We start from the raw sequence: 25,107 nt of genomic DNA, 5'->3' as shown, positions 1-25,107 counted from the left end.
GGTCATCTCATTCAAGCCCCTGCAATGAAACAGAGGTGGCCCTTATAGGAATCAAACCTGCAACTAGTGATGTGAGGTGAGAATATTTTCTGGAGAATATTCTCTGCTAGAAAATTTTCCGGAGAATATTCTCCACAAACTGTAAATTCTCGGTTAGTGGCAGGCTTAGTGATTAACATGAGTCATTCAGGTTGAATTTTCAATTTCAAGTTTAGTGCAAAAAAAAATCAAAGAATGTGAATTCACTGCATAGCCCCATTGAATAAAAGTATCTGTACAGTTTTTGGTTGCCGTTTGAACAAGTTTACCCATGAATAAACATGTATGTTAACTAATCATATCATTTTCAATGCATTAAAATGAATATTCTCCTATTTTAAATGAAAATTCTCTAATACCTATATTCTCATTAATCGAGAATTTTCTCCAAAAGATTATTCTCGAGAATTTAACATCGCTACCTGCAACATTGGCGTTTTATCAGCACCATGCTCTAACCAACTGAGCTAAGTGCTTCCTTCTGTTCTGTACCTGCAGCTGAGCTGAAACCTGTTCCTGTGGGGCAAAATATTGCCTAAGCTGTAATTGCAGCAAGATAAACCCCAAAAGTGAGCAACTATATTGGTGCAGTCAGTGCTGTATTCCAAAGGAGGGTATTAGACAGTTGCACTTGGCTTGCTTCCTAGCGATGAAGGGAAGGAAATAAGCCAAGGCAGTAAGATTTTACTGGAACAACTTCTGCTAGTTTTAGGAATATGCAAATCTGAGTTACAAGTCAAGAGTGCTTCGCTAGCCGTGAATGCACTTGGTAGTGTTGAATGTTGGCTGCTTAGGGATGTTCTCATACATCTCTCTTGCAAGGATCAGCTTCTGAACTTGCAGCAGATCACATACTTATTTTTCTTTTCTTTTTGTGAAATGTAGACTCCTGCTTGCTCCCCTCATAGTCTGGAGGTGCATGGTGGGTTATCTGAGAATCCCTGAGCCAGTCCTTCACGATAATTTTGGTTCATTCACACTATCTTTCCAGACCTTGTGACAACGGCATTTGTGGGACTATTTCATAGGCGGTCTCTGTGAGAGTCCTGATTGTCTATGTATTATGTGAACTCTTTCCATTAATTAGAAACTGCAACTTTAGGAGTTGCAGTGGGATACGGAAAAGGCAGTTGGGCGTAACAAAAGTCTTAAAAAGAAAAATGAAGTTTGCTTATCAAAATCCTAATGAATTGCAAAATAGCTCTTCTTGGGAGTTTTGTGATCTTTAAAATGAGATGTTTCTAAAGAACACATTCAGTGAAAAGGCTTCTGGTGTGCACACAGTGGCTGAATTCACACATAAAACTGAGCCATAGTTTGTTCAAGAAGCCACGAGTTGTCTTTTTAGATGAGCAAACAAGCCACACAGCTTATTTCTCCAAAACTGGTTCATTTTTCTCCTCTTGTGCCTTTGAAGCTTGGCGAGCATCTGTGACAGGAGGCAAACAAACCATGGCTAAGCTGGGTTCAGAACGAAGCCATACGGTTTGCAAGCCAGCCACACACGATGGCTTCACACCATGGTTTGTTGCCACAAAACAAACCATGGTTGGTCTGCCAGGTTGTTCAGAAGTTTCAACCAACCACCATTTGGCTGTAGCTGAGTGTTAGAGCATCTGCTTTGCTTGCAGAAAGTCCTAGGTTCAGTCCCTGGCATCTCCAGGCAGAACTGGGAGAGATCCCTGCCTGAAGCCCTGAAGAGCCGCTGCCAGTCAGTGTAGGCAGTACTGAGCTAGGTGGACCCCAGTCAGTGTTCAAAACTCCCATTGTTCTAGGCACATTTTGCAGCAGGAAATTTCATTAGCGTGAGAAGTTTCTGAGCTCTGGGTGCAGTACCGCACCTAAGATTTCAGATTAAAACTGCAGAGCGGAAGGAAAGGAGGACCTTTTTCTATCTCTACACTTCCAGTTACTCTCTGAAGACTGGGGAAGAGACCCTCTTAAGAATATTAGGGGGGTGGGCAGGGGAGGACTAGACCATGTGAAAAATGAACATGAATTTTAGCTGCAGTTCATTCATTTTCAGCTTTGTATTCTTGCTATAAAAAAGCGCACCTGGACATTCTGTTGTGCCCATAACCTAGGTTTAAGGTGCCATTTAGCTCCTAGCTTTCTTATCTCAGTTTCTAACACTGACCGCAGTGGGCTTGAGTCAGTTTAAAGCAGCTTCCGGTGTTCGTAAACAAACCATGGCTTGCTGATTCTATCTGAGCATGGACAGAGAGTTTGGTCTCGGACAACCTTCCCCAGCAGCCCTGGTTTCTCCCAGAGATTGTGGGGTTCAAACTCCCACCAGCCCCAGCCAATACAGCCCATGGTCAGCAATCATGGGAGTTGTAATCCAACAACATACTTTACAATCTGGGGGCAGGGGTAGCCTTTTATAGAATCGTAGAATTGCAGAGTTGGAAGGGAATGCAGGAATCTCGACATTTTGGTTCTCATACGTGCTGCTTGCATGCAAATCCCACACTTAAGGATCAGGTCTTAAGAGCAGCACCTGCTGAAGATGGAGGCTCCACCATTGCCTGTACTTCTCTGGGTTCTTCTGTGGACTCAGCCTTGAGCAGATTCTTTTTCCACACTCCTGCAAACACCTGGATTGATTTCTAGGTGATTTTTAAAAAAGAGTTATTGTTTGTCAGAGACCTTGGGAACTCCTGGGACCTGGTTGCTGACGCACAAATTGTACGCATGAACTTAGTGGAAACATGGAAGCACCTGCTTGTGCCAGACGGTGTGTGATGGTTCAGCTCCTCCTACCTCAATGCCAGCAATACTATACCTCTCACACCGGAGGAACACCTTGATCCCTGGCATTGTTTTTCAGAAATCTCATTCATTTTCACTGAACACCTGCTTCAAGAAGCTTAGAATTGGAGGACACAGAAGTTGCCCTTCTCTGGTTTCTTTTGTACCTCGGAAGAGAGGAGGGGTAGCAGAATGGTAGAGTAATCTATGGGCTGGTTCTTTCTTCCCTTGAAAAATTGCCCACTGGTGCAAAGCTGCTTTAGAAACTTCTGGGTCTGGTTGTAAATATTGACTTGAGTGTCACAGGGGAAAAGGGAACCCGCCTGTAGAAAGGATGTTTGAATAATGTTTGTTTCTGTTCTCCAAGCCAAGAGTCAACTCTGTCTGTCTGTCTGTCTGTCTGTCTGTCTGTCTGTCTGTCTAATTTATATCCCACCATTTCTCCAATGGAACTCATGGTGGCTCACATGGTTCTTTAGAGGAGTTCAGGGTGAATGAAGTCTTGCTCGCCTTCAGAGTCAGGGATTTTTTTATACGTGGAAGGAAATAAATGGATTGACTGCTATTTCCAAACTGGAAAAGACACAAGGAGACCGTGTATGTAAAAAATTGGACAAGCTTCTTGTTCACATGGCTGCATGTAACAAAGCCTTCAGGTTTAGCCAAATGACTCATCAATTGGAATGGAAAGGTTGCTACTGTTGAAATGTGTGACCAGTCAAGGGACAACAAACCGAGTAGCTAGTTTTGAGCTGTATGTGTGAACAATTAAATGTGGAGCCCCCCCCCCAGAAGGGATGCTCTGATTTCTCTCTTATTCCTATTCCTCTTCCTCTCCTTCCTGAAGGACTTTTTCATTTTTTCTGATAGAATAATTGGAAGGGTGATACACATTGTTAGTCTCAAACACGAGACTAAACCCATTGTAATCAATGGCCTTATGCTCAGAGGACAGTTGGCTTAGTTGGATGTCAGTAGAAAATTTGGGAAACACCTGGAGGGGGAGTCTATGACAACAAAATGATAACTATTTTGGGATGGTGAGTGAAACAGTTTCTAAAGCAAGGTTCTATTCAAAATGTGTAGTGTAGAGGTTCTTAAGTAAGATCTCCATTTTTCTTTTTTAAAATTCCATTAGTTGTATCCAACTAGGTTTACTCAGAATAGACACCTTGAAATTAATGGACCTAAGTTAGTCAGGCCCATTAATAGCTGGTTACAATCCTTAATCTATAGGCAGCTTCTCAAGGGAGCTCCCAGCATGTTAGCAGCAACACCTGCAATAATTAAATAATAAAATCACCATATTAAAACATAGCATATCTAAAAATCATTAAAACAATGGATAAAAACAGTAGCAGGCTAAATAAATTTGTAAAAACAGCCTGCTAATACTTTAGCAGCTGCTAAAGGCTTGTCTTCTACAATTTGAAGATGATACAGTTACATTCCCTCCAGCCACTGGGTAGCACTACACTTTGTGGCTCTCTTATCTAGTGCATCTTCCTAAATTAACTCCTGGCTTTGCTGATACTGCCATGTTCTTCTTTGCTTCAATTCTCTACCTGCCCGAGAGCTTGTGTATTTTGTTTAACAGCGTATGACCAAAGTAGGTCGCAAGCCAGGCGTTTCTTTTCTGAGAGATGGGGAGCAGCCATTGCTTCTTTATCCTAGAATCCCAGGTGTGCAACCTGATATCTCAACACCTGGGAGGGACTCAGCCTGCAAATCTCCATCTCAGAATGGAGTTTACATACAGGCTGACCTCACCATGCAACAACCCGCTTAACTTTTCGTTTTAAAAAAGAAATCCTCATCCAGTCATGCCCTACCTTGTGTAACGTTAGCTGATGAAGAGTTCTGCAGCGCTCAGAAGCTTGCCACACTTTTGTGCCTAATAAAGGTATTGCCTAACTCTGGACTTTGGAGTTTGCCAGATTTTGGTGCTTGATGTTTGTTGAATGGGAGCTAATTAATACCTTGAAGATGTTTCTTAAACAGTCTGTGAAGGTTGGAAGTTAGCAGGAGGCTAGATGTGCTTCTGAGCCAGAGCGGAACTCAAATTTTGAGTGGGAGAACAGAGAAAAATAGTTTGGGGGTGTGATATAGCCAGCAAGAAAGATAGTGCTGCATTCTTCAGCCAATGAAGCAGCAGCATTTGGAACTTATGCTATTCATTTATCACTTACTTTGCATTCTTGTACAGCACATTTTGTCAAAATGACCTCTATGTGGTTTACGTTAAAGCAAAATGTAGAGTAAGAATCACAAAAATGGCAAAAGTATGCAGTTAAAAGCCAACAATCAGTATAAAATGCAGAGGCTGTGTGATTTAGACATTTGCAACTTCCATACATCTTGAAGCTGGGGTGGGAGTGAAGAACAATTTTGCCCACAGGAATTTTGGAAAATGATAGAAATAAATCAGACCTAAGCTTTACTATATTTCTAAGAACACCAGACCCTCTTTTTTTAAATGCATTTCTGGTCCATTTGGGTCCCTGTGTTTCTCCCTGCTTAGGACAGAGGCACCAGACAGTGTCGCTAGTAGATGTTCTCTTTTGCTTTGGCAAGATGGGAAAAGCTTGGTTTGTTTGCCTTGAGGGGCTTAACTCTCCCAGTGGCCACTGTTCACACATCAGGATAAGCCAGTGGCACTGGTCTTGTGGAACATCAGGGGCCCACATGGCCCAGTTGCCCCCACTTCATTTCTGCCTGGCACAAGCAGGAGGAATAAGCTAGCAGTCACAGTTAAGTTGGCTTCCAACAATTCATGAACGGAGGGTCTTGGCTTGTTCTTCTCTAACAAGCCAGGATCCCCAGCCAGCCTTAAACCAAGGTTTGTTTGTCACTTTTGAATCTCAGCTTGCTTCTTGCACTGGTGAAGAGAGAAGTGGGAGCGATTGGTCAGTGTTCATGACAGTGGTGTAGATTTTCTGGAAAATGCTTGGTTTGCAACAGAAAATGTCCTATTGCCCATCTAATTTAGCATGTTAATTTTGCTCTGTAATTAGTAAATACAGTGGTACCTTGGGTTACATACGCTTCAGGTTACAGACTTTGCTAACCCAGAAATAGTGCTCCGGGTTAAGAACTTTGCTTCAGGATAAGAACAGAAATCGTGCTCCAGTGGCGTGGCGGCAGCGGGAGGCCCATTAGCTAAAGTGGTGCTTCAGGTTAAGAACAGTTTCAGCTTAAGAATGGACCTCTGGAACGAATTAAGGACTTAACCCGAGGTACCACTGTAAAGCTAGAAACTTTGAAACGGCCAAGCTTGCCTAATAATCGTGTTTGCAGTTGGCACCTGTGCTGTGCGTTCTTACTATCAAACTTCAGAAACGGGAAGTTTTTCTATGGGGGGAAAAACCTGGCTTTGTAGAAATTTCTGCCCTGCATCACTTGGGAACAGGGCTGCTGCTCATTCCCCAGAAGCCAAGAGCATGCAATTCTGGGTTATTATCATGACATGTGAATACAGTCAGTACCTACAAAGCTCTGCTTACATGGTTCAGCCAGGATAAGGGCTGGCAGCAGTGGGGAGCAGGCACGAGAACTGAACCAAGGAGGTCCCCTTTTTAAGCAGCCATAACATTGAATTGGTGATACCCTGAAACATTACAGCTTTATCAAAAAGCCACTGGATCAATTTCCGTCTGGGCTGCTTAACCACAGCAGACCACTTGCCGATCTTTGACAGGCTGCATCAACTACTGCCCTAAAGGTGCAGTGAGCAGCCACGAATTTGTTACAAGAGAGTCTCACCTTTGAAGGTCTGTCTCATGCGCTGCTCCTTTCCCGTTCCGCGCACAAATTGCATTTCCTAAGGCCCTGCGTTTTATGGCAAGAGGTTTCAAGTGCTCTCTTCACAAGGCCTCCCAGCCCCACGGCAAGGATCAAGTGGCTTGTGTTTGTGCTGAGAGCCTCCCTCCACACCCATACCCACACCCACACATGCGCTACACAGCTGTTTCATATCTCCAGATGTGTAAAATCACCGCTGGGTTGCTACGTCTTCCTCATCCCAGGCACAGGGACAGAGACGATGGGTTGGGGAGATCCTAGGAAATTTCCAGAGATTCTTTTAATTACTCCACTCCTCTGTTTATTCCCATTGGAACAAAGGTGAGGAAATGAAGTTGTCTTGTTCCCCCGAGCAATTTTATTGTGACTCTTGGGGAGGGACTGGAAGACAGTACTGCTTCTGAATACAGTGGTACCTCGGGTTAAGTACTTAATTCGTTCCGGAGGTCCGTTCTTAACCTGAAACTGTTCTTAACCTGAAGCACCACTTTAGCTAATGGGGCCTCCTGCTGCTGCCGCGCCGTCAGAGCACAATTTCTGTTCTCATCCTGAAGCAAAGTTCTTAAACTGAAGCACTATTTCTGGGTTAGCGGAGTCTGTAACCTGAAGCGTATGTAACCCGAGGTACCACTGTATTAGTTGCTGAAAACCAGAGGAGGGGAGAGGGCTCTTGAGCTCGGTTCCACTGTGAGTGTCAGATCCTGAACGCCTCTTCTCATATTTATGGCTTCACCTGCTGAAAAGGAAGGCTTTTTCCTTGATTCGGGGCTGGCTGTGTGGGGCGGGCACATTCCTTCTTGGGCTCCTCGCACAGCTGCCACTTCAATCCCAGGTGGGTTTATTCATCCTGCAGTTGTGCCAAAGGACCTGGGCAGGGAGGGTCTCCTTCTGCTAAGCCAGGACCACAGAGTAGACCCCCTAGAGTGTGTTTGGCCACCAGCAAGTGGGATGTGTGGGGTTTGGTTGGTGTGTGAACCTGGTGCTTGCAGGAGGCCAAAGAAAATATTTGTTTCCAGCGTAAGAAGCTGAGAGAAGCGGAAGGGACGGAAGGAGGGTGTCGGTGTCTGGAAGGAGTAGCAAGAGGCCATCTTTATTGTCTCTTAGTGCAGACTCGCCGCCCACCATGAACCACCATTGGCAGCAGATACGTTCTTTGCTTATAATAATATTTTATTCTCTTGTTAATTATGATGTTTTAAATGTGCAGTTTATAGTTGACTTCCTTTGCTAATGTTTTCTTTTGAAATGTTTAAGATATTTATTTATTTATTTATTTATTTATTTTGGTTAGCTATGCTACATTAAATGTGCATTCTGCCACTGACCTCTTTTGCAATGTTTTATTTTGAAATCTTTAGGATAATATTTAGTTTCCTGTTAAGAATGTATATTTTACTTGTTGATTTTCAGCAGTAATGTTTCATTCTGAATTGTTGTTTTGTTTTTGATGTTTTAATGTGTTGTAAACCGCTTTGAGATTATTATTTTTCTGCTGAAGATATAAAGCGGTATAGAAACGAAATGAATAACAACAGCAGGGGTGGGAGGGGGGAGAGCTAAAAGGCAGGGCTGGAAAAATCATTTCTGATTCAGAGGGGCTAGTGCTGAGCATTTTAGGAGCTAGTCGTGCACTATTGTGGATGCTGGAGAAGCATCTCAACTCAGCCGCGCACCCTGGCATATTCTAATGGCTACGATAGAATGCTTCTTTCAAGGCTGATTTTAGCAGGTGGAGGGGAGGAGCCCTGTGGGTGCTGGAAGGGGGCTGTGGAAGGCACATGTATGGGTGCCGTGTGGCTGCCCCCCATCCTAGGCAGTTCTCTTGCTGCTGCTTGGATGCCCGTTGTCTGGGGTCTTTCCCGCTCCCCACAGAGGGGCAGCTTTTAGAACTAGTATGGCTGGACCTGCCCCTTGTGGGTGGGTGAATGAATGAACGAATCTTTATTTGCATCAGCCTTCGGCCATAGCAATAAAACAATACGATATACAAAGAATAGAAATAAAAAGTCAATTATATAAAATACATTTTAGGGTTTTGAAGCCTTGTGGCTGGTTGTTGAGTACACACAGATGGCAGTATATCTGAAAGCCCTTGCCCCCACCCAAAAAGAGAGGGAACTTTACTCTCCTCTGATTTTGCTGCTCCATTCAAGACTTTGAGCTGGGGAGCGTGCTTGGTGCATCTTGTTTTCTCGCAGGAACAAATACTGGGTGAGAGTTTTGAAAGAGGTGGAATCTTGGTCAGACCTTGTGCTGTTTCTGCATAGCAAAGGGAGAGAAGAATTAGGAGGTGGGGGGGGAGCCTTTTCTGAAGGAAAAGGAGGCCTCCTGCCTTGAGCGCAGCCTTTCATTGACTGTTTTTCAATGTCTCCTCTGATCTTTTTTCTTTCTTTTTTGGCATTGGACAATTTCTTTAATGAGCACGATAAAAAGCACTTTTTTAAAAGCAAAGGCTTTGCAGTCCTGTGTACAGGTACTAAGCAGTATTTCAAGTGGCATTTTATTATTATATTATTTCATAACATTTATACACAGCTTGATACTAAAAAACCTCAAAGCGGTTTACAACAAACAAAACATTAAAATCAAAAGTAAAGAGTGTATGAATAAACATGCATGGGATTGTGCTATTTGGGGAGGGAATACTTTGCCATAGGTGGTTTGGGGACAACAGTGTCTCTGTGTTAGAGGCTTAGGTGGTTGTGTTTCAACTCTTGAGTTTCTCCAGCAGGTCCCTGGCTTGGTAGGAGTACAAGGGGTTGTGCGCCTCTCTCCCAAGCGACCTGTAAACAGGCAAGGAACTTGTAGGACCCCCCCCCCGATGTTTCTAGACTCCAAGCAATTGTGGCTAGTGGTCAGGGATGATGGGCTTAGAGTCCACAGTCTGCCTACCTCCAGATTAGGGAAGGGGAAGAATGGAGTGATGAAACTTTGCTGTAGGTCTGCTTGTTTCAGGCTGGACGTGGAACTGGGCACAGGGCGAAGCAGCATTTGAAGTGGCAGGGTGTGTGGGTATATGTGTGTGTCTGTGGGTGGGTGCTAGGAGCTAAGCTGGTGCCTTTATTGTCCAGTGAGGTTCCTGGAGCTGGTGGTAAACCCAAAGGATCAAGGAAGCTGGTGATCTTCACACTCACATAGGAATGTAGGAAGTCAGTCCCTTGGTTCAGCTGGCTCAGTGTTGTCCACACTGGCTGGCAGCAGCTGTCTAGGGTTTCAGGCAGGGGATATTGCCAGCCTTACCTGGAGATGCTGGGGATTGAGCCTGGAACCTTCCACATGCAGGGCATGAATTCTGTACCACTGAGCCATGACCCTTCTCCTGCTTGCCATTGCCAAGGAGCCCTGTTGCATCTTCTTTGTGTGTTTTGAGATAGCAAGAAGCATCTTTTTAAGTTCCCATGAGACACATGCATGTCTTCTCAGGCTCAGAAGTTACCCTCCGTGAGCTCTGTGTATGCCCAAGAATGTTTCTAGCCCCTTTTTGCTGTCCTTCATAGAAAGAGGAGTAATTCTGGGCAGGCTGCTTTTACCCACCGTTAGTAAAGGTAAAGGGTAAAGGGACCCCTGACCATTAAGTCCAGTCATGGCTGATCCTGGGTTTGTGGCGCTCATCTCGCTTTATTGGCCGAGGGAGCCGGCATACAGCTTCCGGGTCATGTGGCCAGCATGACTAAGCCGCTTCTGGCAAACCAGAGCAGCGCACGGAAACGCCGTTTACCTTCCCGCTGGAGCGGTACCTATTTATCTACTTGCACTTTGACGTGCTTTCGAACTGCTAGGTTGGCAGGAGCAGGGACCGAGCAACAGGAGCTCACCCCGTCGTGGGGATTCGAACCGCTGACCTTCTGATCGGCAAGTCCTAGGCTCTGTGGTTTAACCTGCAGCGCCACCCGCGTCCCTTACCCACCGTTTCTGATCTTCAGAAAAACCAAAAAACCCTCATAAGCTTCAGAAGAATCCCAGGGTTTGTAAAACACCTGGGGTAAGCTGAGAACAAGAGGTGCTTGCTAACAAGAGTTAGGACTTGCAGTCTAATTTTCTACCCTCTTAAAAAAGAGCATCTTCCAGTCCCCAAATTGTGCTTGTCTGCCTAGTAATCGCTGCTTTCTCCGGACACCATGACATTAGGAAGTCTGTTTGTTACAGTGTAGGAATCTGGCCTTTGGAGTGGCACTGAAGGAAATTGAGCTCCCTTCCATTACGTATCAGGGCAGCCAGCATCTCTTACTGTCTTTCTGGCACCTACTGAAGACCTTCATATCCCGACAAGTGATTAAGTCAGGGGAGGATTGTACCTGTCTCTACCTGCCTCTACTTGAATAAATTGTTTGGAAATACACTTTTTCTGTTGGTGTTATTGTTAATGACTTTGGAGTGTTTTATGGGGAGGAACATCTTTGCAAATATTTTCTGCAGAATTGGAACCCTGAAATGTGACAGCAGAAACTATTAAAGGCTTTTCTTAGCATAATGGGAGCTACCTATAAAAAACCGCTGATCAAACAGATAGGTCCCTTGAGTCTGTTGGCGCCTCAGCTTGATTTAAATTAGTGGCTTGAATTTTTTATTTTTTATTTAAAACCAGTCCCTGTAGAGCCTGCTGACAAAAGTATGTCTCCACTAGCAGATCTCAGTTCACCATGCCTTATGTTTGGTTTGAAGAGCAGTTGGCTGTCAGTTCACTGATGAATCAGTGGTAATTGCAGAATATGCTGGTAGGCCAGGCAAAAGAAAATCTGTTGTCTGTTTCTGTCTTTTGTGGAATAAGCATGCTATTTTGTGTTGTAGCTTTTTATAGTTTCCGATGACTTAAAAATAGACTTCAATCTTTGCATATCATGAGCGTTAGAATACGGCTTTACCTTGGGAGTTTGTAGCTAATGCAAATTGGCCCTACTTCCTTCCCTTTTTATATTGCAGGGGTGGGGCACATTTTCAACCCAAGGGAAGCATTCTCGGGTTGGCAGCCTTTTGAGGGCCAGGGGCCAAGGCGGCTGTCCAAGCCAAATCAGTGTCTTGTGATGCTTGCTGTTACGCAGTAGGTGGGACGTGGGTGGCGCTGTGGTCTAAACCACTAAGCCTCTTGGGTTTGCCGATCAGAAGGTTGGCGGTTCGAATCCCGCCCGACGTAGGGAGCTCCCGTTGCTCTTGCTCCTGCCAACCTAGCAGTTCGAAAGCACATCAAAGTGCAAGTAGATAAATAGTTACCGCTGCGGCGGGAAGGTAAACAGCGTTTCCATGCGCTCTGGTTTCCGTCACGGTCAGGGTAGATTTGATTTAAATCAAATTTAAATCACTAGTCAGTAAGACTTGATTTACTGGACTTAACTGTCAGGGGTCCTTTACCTTTTTTTAAAGACTTGGTTTAAATTTTTTTTTTTTTTTACAGAAAGACTTATTCTTGCTGGTATAATCTTAATATTTACTAGCAGATGAAGGTTTCATTTTTGGAATAATAAATTTTCAGAGTAGTTTTTACAGTTATATCAAAAATTACTAATTTGGTTATACTATTAGAAATACATAGACAGGTAATTATGAAATTATTGTGAGGTTTAATAAGTTAACTGTTTATATTTGGACAACTTTTCTGCTGGACTTTATTGGAAGGAGAAAAATGATCATTTCCTTAATAACAATTTAAACAATTTATTCAACTAAAGCAATAACATTGTAGCATATGTATCCCTGTTTGTTAACTGATGTGGTTAAACTTAAGCAAAACAAAAAACCTTAGACTGAGTTTTACCACACATGAAAAACCTAAAACAAATCCTTATTTCCTGATGAATAGCCTTTGGACTGTAATGTAACTTAAATAGAAAAATATTTAGAAAGCTTTTTCCTCCAAAAGCATTTTATTTTAAAAATCTGATTTATTTTAAAAAAAGATTATTTATTTACTTATTTTATTTTTTTAATCATTAATTTTTATCCACCCTGATGACGGTGTTTCATTGCACCAGAAGCGGGTTAGTCCTGCTAGCCACATGATCCGGAAAGCTGTCTGTGGACAAACGCCAGCTCCCTTGGCCTGAAAGTGGAGATGAGCGCCGCAACCCCATAGTCACCTTTGACTGGACTTAACCATCCAGGGGCCCTTTTCTTTTTACCTTTACCTATGCAGTAGGCTACGTACCAGCCTTGTGCAAGCAACAGTTTTCTACATGCACCTACCTCTCCACCCTCCCATCCAGACATGTAAGAGGCCTTAATCACAACTCTGGAGCACTTTGCAGCCAGGACAGCTTGTTCTGTTTTTTAAACCTCACCGATGGCAGGAGAGCTTGCAAGCAAATAAATACTTAATTAGAACAATTAATGGTTTGATGCTGTGCAGGGTGTGCGATGGCATGGGGAAATAGGCAAGATTTCACTGTGCTGTCCTAGTCATTTTGATGAGTGTGAGAAGCTAGATCTCTCACATTTGGAATTTGAAAATTGATAGCGCTGTTTCTGTTACACTGCCCTGGGGAGGGACCTCTTTTCAGTCAGGGCTGCATTCGCTCCTGGGCAAGACCAAAGTGGGCAAAGTAGCAGTTGTGACTCCTTAACTTTTGTCCGGTGAGCTAGATTCTGTTCTGTGCTGTCCAGGCAGGCAAGAGGCATTGCCACAGCTCAGGCCTATGTTCCCGCCAGGCAGAGGCACAAGAGAGGGCAGTGGCAGACAGAGGTGTGCCCTGGGGACGGTGCTGAGGACCAGATTGAGAGGCCTGGAGGCTGGAGGTTCCCACCCACACAGTGCTACAGTGAGAAGCTGCATTCTGTGCTTTTTACTTCTGTTTGCCGGTGGTTACATTCCGTGCATCATGAGAGAGAGAACAGACTAATTTTAAAAAGCTAAAAGGGGTATGTAACCTTTTATTAGGTTTCAGGTGCTTTACATCTTGAGTTTCATCTCCTCATTACATTACCAACAGTATATGGGCCCAGCAAGGAACAATTGTTGCTGCTAATAATAATAATAATAATAATAATAATAATAATAATAATAATAATAATTTATTATTTATTCCCCACCCATCTGGCTGGATTTCCCCAGCTACTCTGGGCGGCTTCCCACAAAATATTAAATTACAGTACTGTAGTTTGTCAAACATTAAAAGCTTCCCTAAAGAGGGCTGCCTTCAGATGTCTTCTAAAAGTCTGGTAGTTGTTTTTCTCTTTGACATCTGGTGGGAGGGCGTTCCACAGGGCGGGTGCCACTACCGAGAAGGCCCTCTGCCTGGTTCCCTGCAACCTCGCTTCTCGCAGTGAGGGAACCGCCAGAAGGCCCTCGGCACTGGACCTCAGTGTCCGGGCAGAACAATGGGGGTGGAGATGCTCCTTCAGGTATACTTGACCAAGGCCATTTAGGGCTTTAAAAGTCATCACCAACACTTTGAATTGTGCTCGAAAACATACTGTCTCTCCCCTTTGAGGCAATAAATGAGGTCTAGCAAAAGTACCTGCTGAACATAGCATTGAGTCAGGCTTTTGGGTTGCTTCCGGGCAAGGTATACGCAGGAGGAGCGCCTTCCGAGGCTGCCCTGCATCTGTCCCCAATGTGATGGGAGCCGATTGCAGCACAGTCTGTTGCACTGCTCGGATCTTCATATGAGCAGGGACAAGACTTGCCCATCTGGCTTACAGTTTGGGAGCACAGATCAGAAGGGCTGCAGAATGGATTTGGAGCTGCCCTTGAATGGCCCGACTGCAGGGATTGCAGTAGCCCATGTGTGGCTGCCTCATGAGGAGGGGCCATCGTTCTGCATCAGGGTTTGGGGATATTGAACTTGGGCCGCATTTGTGGAGTCTGGGAAACCTGATGGCTCCTTCTCTGCTGCAGAGTAGGGCCCGGGGGAAATCTGTGACGGCAGCAGTGGGGTGGATGGGGAGACATCATTCTTCACCTGCCCTCTGCTTTCCCCATACTGTGGCGAATACCCTGTCTGGCTGGGGGAAGATTGCATAGGTTTGCCTCTTGCTTGCCTGGATTCAGAATAGAGAGGGGTGTGTAAGTTGTTTGTAGAATAAAATTTACATTCGTTGCTCCGCCCGTTTTTGTCCCTGGCTCCGCCCACCACTCACTTGTGGCCCTCAGGCTGAGAAGGTTTTCCTGTTCCTGTTCCAAATGCTTGGACTTCCCAACTGAAGGATCTTAATCAGGCAGAGAAGGGACACTGCCAGTCAGAGTCGACAGCACTGGTCAGCTTGGTCCAAGGCAGCTCCTTGCACATCTCCTTACAAGTATTGACTCCAGCATCCGCCCTGGCTTCCTGAGCACTGCTGGTTCTCGATAGTTGCCAAGCTGGTCTTCAGAGAGTGACCCTGCCTCTCTGCAAGGCAGAATCACAAGGATTCATGCAGATGGTGGCATTGTGGTTGTGTGCTGTTCAGGGTGAGAATCTGTTCTGCCACGCTGTGGAAAGGGATGAGCAGAAACACTTTTTAAAATTGCAGGTCACATTTTTTAAATGCTCCCATTTCTGCTGGGCTTTTCAGTAGGGAGCCTTTTGACCCGAGGCATGTGCTGGCTGGTGCTGAAGCGAGTTGTAGCCCAAAACATCTGGAGGGCATCAGGTTGGCAAAGGCTGCCCATTAGCATGCTTGCTTTACTAGTATTTGGCAAGTGAAGCCCAAACTGCCATGCTTTGCCTAATATTGCAGTTGCATCCTGCATCCATTCATTGTCACTGATGAACTTTACAAAACACATTTTTTTCTGCAGGAAAATTAAGTGTTGCAATAATTTCCACCCCGCATTGCCCCCTTATCCCGTGGCTTTACCAAAGGAGCCTTCCTGGCTCACGGGTCGTGACTTTGTGCACCAACTGACCTTCTTCCTCCTTGCTCTTTCCAGCTGCCTTTCCGCATCGGCTGAACCTTTTCTACCTGGCCAATGATGTCATCCAGAACTGCAAAAGGAAAAACGCGATTGTGTTCCGTGACACGTTTGCTGAAGTGCTCCCGGAGGCTGCCGCTTTGGTGAAGTAAGTTGATGGCTTCCCCCTGCATTTCTCATCCAACACAACAAAAGTCTTTTCGTTTTGCTGCTGTCCAAACTCAAGATCTTAAAATCTAAAATAATTTTGTGATTTTAGCTCTGAAGCCACAGGCTTTTGTGTTAATATTCATCTCTGGCTGGGGCAGGTGGGAATTGTAGCCCAAAAACAAACTAGAGGACACCAGGTTGATGAAAACTGTCCTAAGGGAAAGATTTCGGGGGGAGATTTTTGCCTTTTCTCAGCGAACTATCCCTGTTTTCAGGTGTTTCTTGACTGCCTTGATCTAACCCCTGGTTTTACAAGCGCAGCACTGTTTGCCCTTTTGTAAGAACAAGTTGTGCTAACTGAAAGCCAGGGTGTTGCCAGATGAAAAGACACCTTAGTCCATCTGTGAGCTCTGTCAATGTGTTTGTTAAATTTGCATATGGAAAAAACAGTCTACAGCTTCACCCTTTAGACGCATGTCTGTTTCATGGTAGGAATGCACCTCCAGAGTGGAGAATTTGGGGGAAGAGACTTTAGCGAGTGGCAGATCCCTGCACTAGCGTTGTAAGATACGTGCTGAGGCTCAGGCTACTATCTATGTCAGAATGTGCATTTTTTTGTGTGTGGAATTGGGGGGGGGGAAATATCAGTTGTACATATTTTAGTAATTTGCCCCAACCTGTGCTAGTTGCTATCTCCACCTTCAGAAAATTATTGAAAGAGAAGGTAAGGTGAGAAGCCTCCTCTTTGCATTTTATTTTAATCAGCCATCTCTTCTGGCACTTTGTATGTCCATAGAGGAGAGGGCGAATTGATGCGCTAGAAACAGTCATGTGTTATCTATGTGTCCTTTTCAGAGATCCATCAGTCTCCAAATCTATAGAAAGAATCTTTAAAATCTGGGAAGATAGAAATGTGTATCCAGAAGAAACCATCATGTTACTGAAAGAAGCTTTAAGTAAGTTCTCCATTACTCTTTTTCACTTCTGTGCAGTCGTGGTGATGACTTAGAGGGTGAGTGAGGCAGAGTTTGGTTTGAGATTACGAGGACAACGTTTTATCTTTTAAATCCATTAACTATCATCTCTCTGCACCTGCACAGAAGTCAGTAGTGGCATTTTGCTTAGGGAAGAGAATTCTGGACTGTCTGCCCCAGGTTGCTGTGGTTTACACCTCTTGCCACTTAATTTCCGCCCTTAATTTTAAATATCTGAAAGGTTACTTAAATATACATCCCTGGGGAAACCCAGCCAGATGGGCGGGGTATAAATAAGAAATCATTATTATTAATATTATTACGATTCTGTGTGACACTGGTGAGTGATGCAATCTTTTAGCTTGCTGTGGCAACAAAGTTCCAGTTCAGCATATCCCAGTGGAAAGTTCATGCAGTACATTTTTGTATGCAACTGTAAGGAAACTCTCTCCAGGGAAGCAGGATCCTCCTTTGTCTAGACTAACCTAATAGCCCCATAGAGTAGCATTCGTACACTGAAGCCTCACAGATGGTCATGATGTTGCACGATAAGTCCTGCTTTTGCTATTTTGACGATGCTTTTCGTCTGGGGTGCTGGTGTTCGCAGGTACCATCTCCCTTGTAACGCTGCCCTTGGATTAGTGCCCCAGTCAACAGACTTTTCTCGCTGCAGCAAGAGATTTTTAACGTTGCTTTCCAGGTTATCTATAGCCCTGCTGTTCCTCAGAGCTTATTTGTCTGCAGAGCCCCTACAGTTTAAATGCTGGGCTGGGTGGGCCATGAATATAGAATGAATTCTGGGGAGTGGCATGTTCAAAAAGTGTGAGAGACTTCCGTATTTAATTTGCACGGTGGAATCTTTCAAGTCCATTTAAGCTGCCAGACATCCATGGACATAAGGCTTCCTGTCTGCGCTCACAAGCCAAGCGAAAGGGGCTTTTAAACTACTGCCTGCAAATTCACTTGAGGTCCCAACTCTGTTCCTTGAGATTGCCAACTTCGTCCTTTTCATGTAAAGCATGGTTGAAATCCTGAAAGGCGGAGGGACCCGTCCTCGGAAGTTTCCGCATTGTAAGCTCAGATTTTTGGTTTTAAGTCTCCTGCTGCTTTGCCTTGTCAAATGTTTGCCAGCAGGTATCAACCTCTATTGGTCTCTCTCTTTCTCTCCCTTTTTTTATTTTAAACATGCATAGAGACTCCTAAAGGGCATCCCATAATCTCAGACTGCAAAACAAAAAACAAAACCAAACAAAAATGTTTTCCAGGTTCCACTTTCAAAGCTCAGAAGCAGCAGAAAGAAACTCAGAGCAAACAGCCAACTAAGTCATGGAAGAAACCTCAAAGTAAGGAAATCCTCACGGGAAACGGTCTGAGCTTTTGATATTTTAACCTCCTTGAGGAACAGCCTAGAACAGACACACACACACCAAAAAAACACACCTCACCGTAGGCACTCACAGTGCCTTGTGTTCTTCATCAGGCTGGCAGCGTCCTTTGCTAACGGCAACAAGAGAGGAGCTTCTTAAAATTATGCAGGACATATCACTGTGTTTAAATTAGCCCATGGTGTACAGAGAAAAGATGTGGTGGGGTGTTTAGGGGAGCTGGCATTAGTATATTGAAAGAAGGAGAGACAGCACACATGATTAGTGAGTGGCAATTTACACCTGGCCGGTCAGACTTGAAGCCAAGGACCTGCATCCAGTGGCGCTGGACTAGGTTAACTTAAACAGCAGGCTCCTTTAAATGCAGCGGGGAGAGAGAGAGCACGCAGATAACAAACCGTCTTTGGCATTCTCGGAGAACAGCTTATAAGTCCACCAGCACAGCAGCAGTACAGACAGGAAAGCCCCAAATGGCTAAGAGAAGATGACCAATGGGACGTCAGACAGGAAAGGCTTCTGTCAACCGCATTAGGCTAATGTTTGGGAGTTGGGCTTGGATCCACCTGGAAACCAGTTTGGCACAAGGCCGAAAGCCTGTCTCTAACGGCACATTGTTCCTCTGTCAGGAGAAGAGACGTAAAGGAGGCTGCAAATAGTCTTCATTTTGCTAAGCAACATCTGGATTTATCCTGAAAGGAGTATTCTGTTCTTCCTCTCTGGAAGCAGCAAATTAGAGCAAGGAAGCTAAGGCGTTGCTTTGCAAGCATTTGGCAGGGGTGGGGGGTACTGCAGAATGACCCACCTATCACAAGAAGTTGCCCGTCGCATCTCTGCATTAGTTGCTGCCCTGCACTAGGACAGAACAGGCATTCATGCAGAGAGAGGAGGGGATTCCTCCTCTTGCCTCTTTAGAGTAAGAGGCACAGCAGTGCGCTCAGAGGTTTAGAGGGGGGATGGTTGGTGGCAGAGGGCTGTTCCTGGGGAGCAACCAACCCGGGTGTATCACTCTCCCTGCATGTGTGAAGCATCCGTGTTACAATTGAGTGTGGAGGGAGGATAGTGGCTTCCTGCTGGGGGATTTTGCACAGACCCTTGCATGTGGGAAACGAAGGAGGGGTTCTCCCCTAGAATGCTGCACCTGCCTGCACTATCTTCCTTAAACACCTTGTTCCTTTGTTCCCACAGCCTCTACAAATCCAAAAGCCGCACTGAAGTCCAAGATTGTTGCAGAATTTCGGGTAAGTCCAGTAACCTCCTCACCTTATTCGCTTTGTGCATGGGCACGAGACCCGAAAAACCGTCAGTTTGCAGCAGGGATGACAAACTGGTGGCCCTTGGTGCTCAAGTCATAAAGCAGGCCCTGGGGACCAGAGGTTGCTTGACTCCAACTCCCAGCAGCTGGTACAGCCCCTGTGACCAGGGAGGTTGCTGGTGGGAATTGGCATCCAGAGACAACTGCAGGCCCACCGGTTCCCGGCCCCTGCCTTGAACTCTGCACCCATATCTGCCTTCAGACAGAGTGTCAATGAGGTAGCAGAGTGGATAGGCTAGACACTCCAAGGAGCTCTGCATGTTTTTCGAGCTACCCATAGGGATGCGGGGGTAAACAAGAAAGTTAAGAGGAGCCCACTGGATCAGGCCAGTGGCTCATCTAGTCCAGCATCCTGTCCCCACAGTAGCCAACCAAGGGAAGCCCACAAACAGAATCCAAGCACAATGGCACCAGCCTCTCTTGCTGCTGCCAGCAGCTGGTCTGAACGGGAAGGCAGAGCATGGCCATTGTGGCTAGTTGCCCACTCCTGCATGAATTTGTTCAGTCTTATTTTGAAGCTGAGGGGCGTAACTACCTCAGTGAGAGGGTATTCTGTAGTTTTAGAACCCACGAAGAAGTGCTTTTTTGGAAGCCGCACAAATATGGCCGGTCCCCTCTATTTGAAAACATAAAATCTAGCATGTCTTGCTCATTCATTCATTCTCTCTCACACACACGTAACGGTCATGTGTTTGGATGTATTTTGACATATCCACATATTTTAAAAAGATTAGAAGGGACAGATTTGGAAATCGTATTACAAAGGCAATTTGTTTTGGGGTGCATGTGCCAGAATAGCAGGGCAAGACTATGCTGCAAGCTGCAGGGCCAAAGTATAGATCCTGGAGCCTTGTTAGCAGCTTGGTCAACCGGAGGAGGAGGAGGAGGAGAGAGAGATGCTGAATCCTGGGCATATCCGGGGCCTGCGTGTTCTTGTTGCTGGGTGTGTATTTAACGGTCACCTTTTGCCCACTGCCACACAGTGTGTTGCCCTGGTGGTTGAGATGGCAGCCAAGAGGTCAGAGATCAGCACTGTACGTGAGAGGGAGGTCAGGGAATTGGGTGTTGGTGGGGAGAGGGGCAGAGAAGCTACCCTAGAAAAATGCCACGCCGGAAAAATGTCTTGTGTGCCCCATACCTGCAACGGTTTCCCATCTTTCTGTACACCAGTGGGACTCCCTCCCAACCCCAAGAACTGGGAGCATTTGCACTGCATTCTTCTCTCCCTGCCTGCCTCCCCACAAAGTACTTTCAGCTTCATAAATCAGTTTGCTTCCATTTTTGTGTCTGACGGAATCCACATCTCTCTCATTTTCTCTCCCTCCTCCCTCCCCATCCAGCCGCAGTCCCTGGTTGATGAGCTGCTCTGCTACAAGCGTTCTGAGGACCAGATAGAGCTGAAGGAAAAGCAACTCTCCACCATGCGAGTCGACGTCTGCAGCACCGAGACCCTGAAGTGCTTGAAAGGTGCAGTGCGCAGGCGGGGCGGGGCATCGGATTTCCCTTAAGCCACGTTACCTTAAGAACTGCCCAAACACTTACATAGCCCTGCCTGTATACAAATACACACACGCCTATCCTCCCACGACCACCACCAAGGTGTAGGGTCAATGGCTTGTCTCCACAAAGTTCTGCTCAGAGGAGATCCAGAGTAGATAGGTCTACTAACTTAATTGGGTCTGCTCTGAAGATCTCCCAGGTGAGAGATGGGAGGGTCCACCATCTTCTGTGTGAGACAAGAATTAAAATCTACCTTTGAGAGAGGGCTTTGTATTGTATTCTAATTTCTCTCTCTTTTCTTTCGCTTTGTTGAATATATATGTCTTGAGTAGGACTAGTACTGACCATCGCCTGTTGATTTCTTTTGGGGGAGGAAGGGTTGGTCTCTCTTGCTTTCTCTCCTCCCCCTGCTAAGCCAAAAAAATCTCTTTCCCCTTTCAGACAAAACAGGGGGAAAGAAATTCTCCAAGGAGTTTGAGGAGGCGAGTGCCAAGCTGGAAGAGTTTGTCAACAGCCTGGACAAGCAGGTGAAAAGCGGCCCATCCTTGACAGAGGTGCTTGAGAACGCGGGGATCTTCTATGAAGCGCAATACAAGGAAGTCAAGGTGGTGGCAAATGTGAGTGCAAGGGGCTTCTCCACTCCATAAAGCAGCCTCCCGGCTGAGCACATGGTGCTCTCCAAGTCTTTGGGACTACAACACCCATCAGCCCTGGGCATTGGCCAGCAGGGCCTGGTGGAGCTGCCATCCAAAATGTCCCACAGGCACCAAGTTCAGAAAGGCTAAAGCATCAACTGAGTCAGTGTAGTTAACGCAATCTCATGTTCACTGGAAACCTGTGGCTTTCAAACTGCGCTATTGGGTGTGGAGGGCAGTTTTCCTCCAGAACTCTACTGAGGATTTCTTAACGAACAGATAGGTGGTGAGCAAGCACCCAGTTCTGTGTTGCTCTGGGCAGCCACAGGAGAGCATTGGGCATGCTCCAGAGTGTCCTCTTGGTTCGGGCGGGGCAGCACCCAGGTGTAAGGGACAGAGTCTCTTCAGTGGTGGCACCAAAACATCATAGAGTTGGAAGGGATCCCGAGGGTCATCTTGGAATCCCTTCCAATTCTCCAACCCTTCTGCAACCACAGCTAAAGAATCACTGACAGGTGGCCACCCAACCTCTGCTTAAAAATCTCCAATGAAGGAGGTTCCACCACCTTCTGAGCGGGAGTCTGTTCCACTGTCAAACAATCAGGAGGTTTTCCCCCCAATGTTTAGTCAGAGTCTTCCTCTTTGTAATCTGAATGCAATGGTTCAGGTCCTACTTTCTGGGCAGCAGAAAACACAAATATTTGTGCACGCTTGTTAAAGGCAAGACGTGAACACGGCTTTTCTCTCTCATTCCACCGCTTTGGCCAGGCTTACAAGACCTTTGCTAACAGAGTGAACAACCTCAAGAAGAAACTGGACCAGCTGAAGGCGACGCTTCCTGACCCTGAAGAATCGCCCGTCCCCTCCCCGAGCATGGACGCCCCTTCCCCGACTGGCTCGGAGTCTCCCTTCCCTGGGATGGGGGAGGACGACAACTCCCCTTCCCCAGGGGCAGAAAGGGAGAAGTCTCCGACTCCAGAGCCCGCAACGGACAATCGTGACGTGGAGGACATGGAGCTCTCTGATGTGGAGGAGGAGGAGGAGGCCCCAAAGATCATCGGTAGGTTGTCCATCAGGGCTTTTTTTGGGGGGGTGGGCTTTGAACTTAGGGAATGGCCACATGTAAAGATGGTTCTGGACTCTGCCATTCTGGGGGGTGGGAAGAGGTGAGGGATCTGTGGAGAAAAGGGTGGGGAAACCCTCATTGTGTCAGGGAGACAAGCAAAGCGATGGTTCCCAAATGGGCAGTACTGTCCCCTTGGGGGCACTGGGGTTACTTAAGGGGGGGCACCAGAGTTTTAAATGACTATCAGAGTTTGGAAAGTTGGCAGCAAGAGCTGGTTCAAGCTCATCAATTTTGTTGAACGAATTAAACTAAATAGATTGAATCAGATTTTGTGATTCAATATGCAGTTAATTACTGTTTTGAATTTTATCATGTTCTTTCCATTGTGGCTCGTGCAAAGCGCTATTCTATATAATGCTTTTCATAGGTTAAGAGTAGGGGGCACTGGGGATGAATTTAGGAAACCAAGCTGGCAGTGGCCGCAGAAGGTTTAGGAAACACATAAACTGCCACATTGGGGGGCAGGCGGGATAAGGAACTGAAATGGTTAGAATTGTTCTAAACTTTGTTTCGCACACACAGACAGAGTAATGCAAACACCATGAATGACCATATGAATGAATTCTGTGCATTTTCCTTCTCCAAGCCCTTTGGATGTTTGGCTGCCAATCCTATTATCCACTGTGGGGAGTGTATTCTAAAACACCTGGAGGGTCCCTGCTTAGGGAAAGCTGGTGTGGACTGAGCAATGCCCTCTCCTCACTGTCTCCTCTCTGTGTCTTTTGCACCAGTGGACGAACGGAAAGAGAAGCCGGCTGTTTCCACAATGCCCCCTGCGAAGATGGCTGAAAGCGTCCCAAAAATGTCTCCTTCCACGACAGCTGCAGCAGCAGCAGCAGCAGCAGTGCCACCACTGCAAGCAGCAGCAGCAGCGCTACCTGCTCCGGTTGTGGCAACACTGGCTCCAAGCCCCATCACCCCTACAACCCCTAAGCCGGCCACCCCAGCAGCACCCCTTCCCCAGTCCCCTGCCCTCGCCTTGCCGAACCTCGCCAATGTGGATTTGGCCAAGATCAGCTCCATTCTCAGCAGCCTCACCTCGGTGATGAAGAACACAGGTGAGAGTCGCGTGTCCTGGTGCTCTGTGACAACTGGACTGGGTCTTGGGCATCTGTGTCAAGGGGTCCTTTGCAGGCTGAATAAATGACGCAAACTGGGCGTACGTTCTCCTTGCATAACCTACCTCTGTGCTTGTTAGTTGTGGGAGGGGCAGCGGCACTGAAGCCCCCAACACTGGAAACCGCACTTGGCCACCCTTCTTGGTGTGAGGTCTGCTTGCTCCCTTTTCCCAGCATATCTTTGTAGCCAAGAGAGCTAGAAAAGTTTTTTTAAAAAATGGAAATGTTTGGGAAACTGAATTCTCCTCCAAACTCTGCTTTTTACGGGTTTTCTTCACCTCCACAAAGTCCTAGCCCAACCTGACTTCCCAGCCTTTGGCACCCTCTCTCCCTCTTCCGTTTTTTTATATGGTGCGTGAGTTTCTTGGAGTTTTGGGGTGAACCGTGGTCTTTATCCTGGCTCAGGAGTGTGTCAGGCCCAGAGGCTTCTGTATAATTCCACGTTGTGCAACCTTTTCTTCCCTCCAGGCGTCAGTCCTGCCTCAAGACCTTCGCCTGGCACCCCAACCAGCCCAACGACACTTATGAGCGGCCTGAAGACCGCAGGGATGGGCCCCCTGACTGCCCCTCCAAACCCTTTGGCCAATATCTTCTCCAAAGTCGAGATCACCCCCGAAAGTATCCTCTCGGTGCTCTCCAAGAGCCAGAGCCAGGCTGCACCAGGCCTGCAAGGTAAGTAGATAGTCAGCCTGGGAGGGATGAGGCCAGTGGTCAGACTGGGCGAGCATCAATGGGGGACTCCCTTGCTGGAATGGACCTTCTTAGTTATCCCCCCTGGCTGAGGCAGCTTGCTCCTTGAAGAGCAGCTTCGAGCTTAAAATGTGCCAGAATGTCCTTAGTATTGTTTTCAGGGGGAATGTTTATTTAGGGTGATTTCATACTCCTAGTTAACCCATTGGAATCAGCCGCCTTAATGTTGGATGCCATCTTCAGCTTATATTCATTTTGCAAAGGTTGGGATCCAAGTAAGTTCAGCTTAATGGACTGAGATTCAGTTGTGTTGGGTAATTTAAGCAGTTCTACTCTTAAGTAGATGGGTGGCGCTGTGGGTTAAACCACAGAGCCTAGGGCTTGCCGATCAGAAGGTCGGCAGTTCGAATCCCCGCGACGGGGTGAGCTCCCGTTGCTCGGTCCCTGCTCCTGCCCACCTAGCAGTTCGAAAGCACGTCAGAGTGCAAGTAGATAAATAGGTACCACTCCAGCGGGAAGGTAAACGGCGTTTCCGTGCGCTGCTCTGGTTCGCTAGAAGCAGCTTAGTCATGCTGGCCACATGACCCGGAAGCTGTACACAGGCTCCCTCGGCCAATAAAGCGAGATGAGCACCGCAACCCCAGAGTCGGCCACCACGGGACCTAACGGTCAGGGGTCCCTTTACCTTTTTACTCTTAAGTAGGACTAACATTTGAGACAACCCAGTCTCCCAAAATCACAGTGATACATAAAATAACATGTGGCCACGTGCCTGCTTGACTCGGGTGGAGGGGAATTAGGC

General features: G+C 46.4%; 1 protein-coding gene across 3 annotated transcripts in view; it reads left to right on the top strand.

Moving 5' to 3' along the window:
* The window catches only part of RPRD2 (regulation of nuclear pre-mRNA domain containing 2), a 38,407-nt gene that overhangs the window by 5,960 nt on the left and 7,340 nt on the right, over positions 1–25,107 (top strand). For 2 of the 3 annotated variants that reach the window (XR_008328094.1, XM_053369898.1), the window contains exons 2-10: positions 15,434–15,563; positions 16,421–16,521; positions 17,733–17,882; positions 19,110–19,162; positions 20,577–20,703; positions 21,178–21,353; positions 22,140–22,431; positions 23,229–23,555; positions 24,084–24,287. Coding sequence is in view for 2 of the 3 variants with exons in the window: in XM_053369898.1 (XP_053225873.1) it covers positions 15,434–15,563; positions 16,421–16,521; positions 17,733–17,882; positions 19,110–19,162; positions 20,577–20,703; positions 21,178–21,353; positions 22,140–22,431; positions 23,229–23,555; positions 24,084–24,287 (1,560 nt within the window). In the remaining variant the exon portion in view is untranslated. The remainder of the gene's footprint in view (positions 1–15,433; positions 15,564–16,420; positions 16,522–17,732; positions 17,883–19,109; positions 19,163–20,576; positions 20,704–21,177; positions 21,354–22,139; positions 22,432–23,228; positions 23,556–24,083; positions 24,288–25,107) is intronic. The other variant, XM_053369899.1, reaches the window with a different exon arrangement.

The sequence above is a fragment of the Podarcis raffonei genome, chromosome 16, assembly GCF_027172205.1.
Source record: "Podarcis raffonei isolate rPodRaf1 chromosome 16, rPodRaf1.pri, whole genome shotgun sequence".
NCBI lineage: Eukaryota > Metazoa > Chordata > Lepidosauria > Squamata > Lacertidae > Podarcis > Podarcis raffonei.
Note: the sequence above shows the minus strand (reverse complement) of the source record. Positions and strands in the feature narration are given on the sequence as shown.